The sequence below is a fragment of the Misgurnus anguillicaudatus genome, chromosome 15 (assembly GCF_027580225.2).
Source record: "Misgurnus anguillicaudatus chromosome 15, ASM2758022v2, whole genome shotgun sequence".
In the NCBI taxonomy this organism is placed as follows: domain Eukaryota; kingdom Metazoa; phylum Chordata; class Actinopteri; order Cypriniformes; family Cobitidae; genus Misgurnus; species Misgurnus anguillicaudatus.
The window spans coordinates 7,911,127-7,918,092 of NC_073351.2; the positions used below are offsets into that span (position 1 = coordinate 7,911,127).

The 6,966-nt window shown below is 40.9% G+C and overlaps 1 protein-coding gene across 2 annotated transcripts; it reads left to right on the plus strand.

Annotated features, from left to right (window-relative positions):
- Positions 1 to 1,391: 1,391 nt before the first annotated feature.
- On the plus strand, positions 1,392 to 6,720 carry ankrd67 (ankyrin repeat domain 67). Of its 2 annotated transcripts, none has more exons than XM_055173543.2 (5): positions 1,392 to 1,664; positions 4,405 to 4,654; positions 4,914 to 5,466; positions 5,770 to 6,066; positions 6,262 to 6,720. In XM_055173543.2, exons 1-5 carry the CDS (start codon positions 1,637 to 1,639, stop codon positions 6,433 to 6,435), a joined length of 1,302 nt encoding a protein of 433 aa, XP_055029518.1. In that variant the 5' UTR covers positions 1,392 to 1,636; the 3' UTR covers positions 6,436 to 6,720. The 2 variants fall into 2 exon arrangements, with proteins under 2 accessions (XP_055029518.1, XP_055029519.1); XM_055173544.2 differs by having other exon boundaries at positions 1,396 to 1,600.
- Positions 6,721 to 6,966: the final 246 nt, after the last annotated feature.

Consider the following 6,966-nt stretch of genomic DNA (forward strand, 5'->3'; position numbering starts at 1 on the left):
AGAGAATATCACAGAGAATTGGCTGGTCGTAAGAAGTCACCCCTTTAGCAACCTTATAGCAATGTGCCAAAACACAGAAGTCCTTAGCAACTGCATAACAACAAAACTATAAAACTCTCAAACTCAAAAACTTGCCTCATGAACTGTATAGTAATGTCCTGGCACCCACCCAAAACATTAGCATTGAATTTTACATAATGAAGCATTACTCTTTACCAGAAATTGTAAAAATCTTCCTTATGTATCATGGATGTACCAACAAAACATAAACTGTACAACATACACGAGCAAATATGCTTTACACTAAACGAGGAGGGACACTAAATTGAAAAAGGCAAAGCGAACCAAATAAGCAACATGATACCTGAGCAATTTTGCATTTAAAAGACATCTAATAGCCATCTAAACACAGCCCAGACACCTAGGTTAAAGGGGACATTTCAAGACTTTTTTAAGATGTAAAATAAATCTATGGTGTCCCCAGAGTGTAAAGTTCTAGCTCAAAATACCCCACAGATAATTTATTATAACATGTTTAAATTGCCACTTTGTAGGCGTGATTAAAAATGTGTAGGTGTGTCCTTTAAAATGCAAATGAGCTGATCTCTGCACTAAATGGCAGTGCCGTGGTTGGATAGTGCAGATTAAGGGGGGTATATTATCCCCTTGTGACATCACAAGGGAAGCCAAATTTCAACAACCTATTTTTTCACATGCTTGCAGAGAATGGTTTACCAAAACTAAGTCACTGGGTTGATCTTTTTCACATTTTCTAGGTTGATAGAAGCACTGGGGACCCAATTATAGCACTTAAACATGAAAAAGGTCAGATTTTCATTATATGTCCCCTTTAAAACAAGGCAAAATTTGGGCTGTCAATGCGTCTAACCATAGCCCAACAATAAAATAAATAAAGAAATGACATAGAGCCCGACCGATATATCGGGCTGGATATATATATATATATATATATATATTGGCCGATATATCGGATTATCGGATTTTAAAACCAACAAACATTTGTATCGGTATCGGCCTTCAAAATCCTTTATCCATCGGGCTCTACATCAAACACTCGTAATCACTGTTAACTTTGCTTTCAATAATGTTATATACTGGAATATTATACATCTCAAAAGTTATTTTGACAAAAACTACCAAATTCAGATTTATTTTGGCTAGAAGTGGTTTACTCAACTCATAGTTGGACTGTATTGGGTCTATAGACGATGAAATGACGACTTGGATTGGTGGGCAATGACATTATTCACAGAATGTGATGGTGCCACTGTCACAGCAACCATCAGGCATACGCAGTGCCAGAACTCACACATAACCTCAAATTTCCTCTCTCTCTCTCTCTCTCTCTCTCTCTCTCTCTCTCTCTCTCTCTCTCTCTCTGTCTCTCATCATACAATACCATTGCTCCAAAAACCCATGCTCACCATAGCAACCTCATAGGAACATACAACACATCGTGATCAGTATCAGAGGCTGGAAAAACTGGACCTGCGTGTTATGGCACATTGAGAAGAGGCAGATATCTCCATAACATCCCCCAGAGATGCATGACTTCATGGAGTAACTGTGACACTCAGAGGTAAACTTCTGTATGCTTTCCTGAGAACTCAATTGGATGGATCTGCAAAATCGCAATCGCTCTGGTAATGTGTGTTTAATGCAACCATTACAAATCAGTCATGTAATAATCTTATATACTGATAATTGCGCAAGTCGAAATGTTTGATAGCTAATACTCATCTGCTTATTACTCAGACGGCAAAAATACCAACATCGCATTCGTTGTCTCATTGCTGATCGTTCGTCAGAATATGTATTGAAGTGATAAATGAGAAGCCGGGAGGCAGGAGGCAGCTTTCCACCCAAACTCCCACGATATGACAGGCTGTTCACGCCTCCACTTCTCTTTGGGCTCACAGCTCGATTTGGCACAGAACATGCACACGCTGTGAAAATAACACTTGTCATCATTTTAAACAGCTCTTGTAACATCTGAGTGTATACTGTACGGTAACTTCACAATGTGCTGCAATGCTCTAGATCAGGGGTTCTCAAAGTGGGGTCCAGGCACCACTGGTGGTTCGCAATCCATAGCCAATAATATGCTATAAATTATAAAAATGTGCTGTGTTACTAAAAAAGTATTACATATGGGGACCATCGAATGAGTGTGACATATCACGACAGATCACTGGCGAGCATGGTAAAGTAAAGCTAAGCCTAAGTATAAATGAGGAGCATGCTTTTATTTCTCCATTATCAAACGTACATTATGAGTACAAGGATTGGGCCAAAAAGGCATCAGTCAGAACAACCTAGCAACGCATTTATAGCACTCACAACACCTTAGCAACCTTAGCATCTCTATTCTATCATGATGGTAAGTTTGGGCAGGCAAAGTTACTAGAAAAATAGTTGCATTTCTCATCTCTTTGTAATTTTACTTTTATTTATGTCCACATGAACTACTGATCTTTTAAGCATTATGTAATGTTTTTTTAAAATGTTTTTTTTATGTTTTGTTCGGCATCATCAGAATTCCCCCATCTGTTTGAATTGATTTATGCAGTTGCTCCCCAATCCTGGCAGAAAAGTTAATGAAAACCTCTAGTATAAGCAGACACTATTACCATGTTGACCGTGTCTCTAGATGGAATTACGTCAAAAACCATGTTTCTTGGATAATGTTCAATGGACGATCAGTGTAGCATTTTGGAGCCATCAATACAATGACTCGATGGGTTTCGCAAGCGCTCTAATGATTTACACATGACTTAGGATTTATCACACATTTAACTATACATGTAGGTCAGAAGACAGTGCAATACAGTGATGTAGCCAGTAAACTAATAACTGCTGTAAAGTTTTACCACCCTCTAGTGGAATAAAAGTAGGTATTAAACTTATTTGTTACACGCTTTCATTGAATAGCCTTACTTAAAGTCCGTGTAAAGTACGATATTAGATTTTAGATATTAGATGTTCTATGTTTGTCACACTTCAGAAAAATGAAATTTGACTGATGAAAAAACGCTAAGTAAATAAATTAAGCTATCAAAGTCGTGGAAAAATAGGCTGCACTCTGCTCTCAAACGCTGGGGGCGTCTGCTGTCCCTGCTGAAACCACGCCAACTTGCTTGGATATCTCTCTCAATATTTAAATACCAGTACAACCTGGGGTGCGTTTCCAAAAAGCATTGTTAGCCAACTATGGTCGCAAGTTGGTTCCGTCATTTCAGCATAGTTCAACGATTCAGGTGTTTCCTGAAACCATCGTTCCAACAGACATTTGCAAACTGCATCGCAAACTTGTGTGGTTTGAACAACAGCTCTACAGCTGTGTTAAGAAGCATAGTTCCTAGTTAATATGACACATATACTGGCATTGATCATGCTTTTGAACAAAATATATACAAACATTTGAGCTTTGAGACCTTGGAGAATTCCTGGGAGGAGTGACGTAAGAGGGAACTTGGGCATAAATGAAATATCGTGAAATAAACAACAATAACAAAATATCTTTCGATTTCGATGCAATGCACATTATTTACAGCAATAATCTGTCAATAAATCGATTTGAACAGTTTGATTAGTACTGCCACTTCCCACGTGACATCATCAACTATATTGTGCAACTAACATTAAAACGACGAATGTTCGATAAAGTTACTATGTTTTAAGGAAGCAGTCTTGAGTAGGTAGTAAGTTTCTCCAACTATGCATCATACTGTGATGGTTAAGCAGTGAGTTACGTCGTTGTTTGGGAAACACACCCCTGAATGGATCTCACGATTGTGTTAAGCCCGGAATACACTGCACGATTTTTGGCTGTCCCAGACAAAAGATTGCCTTTGTGAAACAATTGTCGCAATTTCTGTGATCGTGTCTCTTCATTGGTTGTCCTATGTCATACAGTGAGAGAGCTTCAAAGATAGTTAGAAAACGACAGTGTAAGAAATTCTGCAGATCACCGCACAAGTGTGTTTGCTGCTACGAGCTGCGTACTGGTATTTGTTTACCATTAGCGCATGCTGGTGACGTTGCGCTTACATGTGACACAGCACCGACGCGAGAAAGAAAGAGACAGTCTACATGCCTGCTGTACCCATGTTTAAACGATCCATGTCGCACAGTGTGATAAGGTGATGGTCTTATATGAGTTCAAAAATCCTGAATATTTCCGGGCTTTTGGGGCAGGGCAATGCTCGGTGGCTCCAGTGTGTCATCAAGCCACCGTTTTAGCCCCGCCCAAATAAACCTGAACACAGAAATGTGGACAAACTGTTTAACGGTGTAAGTCCACGATTCTTTGAAACGTGTTTCAGCAATACATTTCTTTAACATATTTAATAACTAATTTGCATTATGACCTTTTGTTCAGAGATCCTCCTGTGATGTCCAATGTAGGCCCAAATTTGCAGTGGAGGTGGTTAGAGCTTCATGACTCTGTGTCTATAGGAAATGTGGAGAGGAGGATCCGGACCGCTGCAGGGTCCAGACAGTGGAGGATCCATCGTCGACCCAAACCCAGACACTCTCTCTTTGATGAGCGCAGGCTTCACTATGCTGCTTGGGAAGGCTGTCTGGATCAGGTCAAGGCCATACTGGAACGTGGAGTTCCTGCTAACTGCCAGTTAGTGAGATTTAACCTTAAAAGTGTACACTTTAATACATTTGTAGGTTTTGAAGATCTGGTGTCCAATGTCTATGCTCTGCAGCACTTTCAAAACACATTTGTTTGAGTATCTTTACCAGCACAACATAGCTACATTGGATATTAAGGGTATTGAAGGATCTTACACAACATTCCCATCAGTGAACTCCAGGCTAAAGTCTTTATAATACAGTTACAGATGTATTATTGCCACCTGTGCCATTTTGTCCTTTTTTAGAGATCCATACGGCTGGACAGCCGTCCACCACGCCTCTTTCAAGGGTCATCTCGCCTTGATCAAGTTTCTCCTGCAAACATGTCAGGTGGAGGTAAACTGCCAGGACTTCTTTAACTGCACCCCCTTGCACCGCTCCTGTAGTGGAGGAAACCCTGAAACCACAGAGTTTCTCCTCCAGAAAGGTGCGTCACATGAAGCGAGGTCCTGCTCCGGCCAAACACCCCTTCACCTGGCTACAGCCGACGGACACCTGAGCACAGCTCGCGTTCTGCTCCAGCACCTGGCTTCACCAAACCTTCAGGATTTTAATAAGTGGACCCCCCTGCATTGGGCGGTGTTGGGAGGCTGGGGGGATGTGGCAGAGCTCCTGCTGGATAATGGAGCGGATGTAGATGGAGGAAGAGGTGTGGGGATGACTCCCTTGCAGCTGGCGGTGCTTGTGGGGAATGAGGCAGGGGTGAGATTGCTGATCCACAGAGGTGCAGATGTCAATACAAGGGGACCTAATGGGCGGACGGCCCTGCACTTGTGTGCCTCTTTTGGAGACAAAAAGGTGTGTGACTAATCGTAATCACTTAGTAGGGATATAAATATATAATTGAGATACTAACAAGTGTTATTATAATGATGTCCTCTGTTTATGCCTTAGCTGCCTGAACAACAACCAAATACTTTGTTTCTTATTATTGTCATCCCGGCAGCATAACTTACATTTTCCAAAGCTGTGAATTCAAGGTCTCTTTGCCCAGTAGCACGCTGTGAAACAGATGGCATTTGGTTGGGTGAAGGGCAATACTGTACTGTTTCAGTTTCCTTTTTCTTCTTGTCTCTTCCAAACCATGTTTCTTCTTCATAGATCCTTCAACATCTTTTTAAAGGAGGGGCCAAGCTTGACATCAGGGATGGAGACCTAGCTTCCCCACTGCACCTGGCTGCACGCAGTGGCTCCAGGGCTGTGGTGCATCTCTTGATTCTGAATGGCTCGGGACTTGAAGACAGGGACAACCTCAAAATGACACCACTGCATTACTCGACACTCAGGGACAATGTGGAGGCTGCCAAGCTCTTGCTTCACTATGGAGCAGATGTGAATGCTAGAGAGAGATTAGGGCAGACACCCCTACACCTGGCCTCTGAGAGAGGTCACTTAAAGGTGTGTTCACCTTATAATGTCTATAACTTCCATAAGGGCATATGCTTTCCAGAAACCAAACTTTTTTTTCTGGAATAATAGATTTAATAAGCTGCTCATATTGAGTCAGTTCTACATCAATGCTTTTTACCACATGAAAATAAATGTGGCACCTTTCTACAAGTCAGTTATTATGACTGGGTATTCAATCCACAGGTACTGAAAGTGCTGCTAGACAAAGGTGCTGATCCGTTTATAAAGAGTAGCTGGAGAGAGACGGCAGAAGATGTTGGAAGGATACACAATCAGCCCTGTATTCTTCAGCTCCTTCAGCAACATCAGATGATGCGGAGGAGGAATCAGGACCAGGATGCCAAAGAGATGAAATGACGCTGAATTATACAACAGTAGCTTCTGCTCATCCAACTTGACTGGACATTAAACAGCATTGGGAGGCTTGATTGTTTGTATCTGCACGTACACTTACAAAACATTTGCTTTGGTAATGATAATTTCTGCAAAAATACAGCAATGCTAATAATAGGGAAATATTTGAGAATTTTTTTACTGTGTTGGCCAATACCAAGTTCACAAAAAGCTGTAGTGCTTATGGCATTTCAACAAAATGTATGGATACCGTTGTGATGTTTTGTCTATGAGAATAAAATGATTTTTTAATATTTAGACACACCAGACTGACATTTTTTTTATAATAGATAAATAGGTGCTCTACCTCTTTTAGTTGTCCCAAAACCTAGAAACATTCATGAATCTTTTGTCTCTCCACTTCGGATCGAGTAGAAAACTGGCAGAAAAAACACTAAACTGTTTATAAATATTGCAGTTACACGTGTTGGCCCAGCAGATGTCATCAGTTTTTTTTATTACAAATGTTTCACGTCACATGCACTACCAGAACGT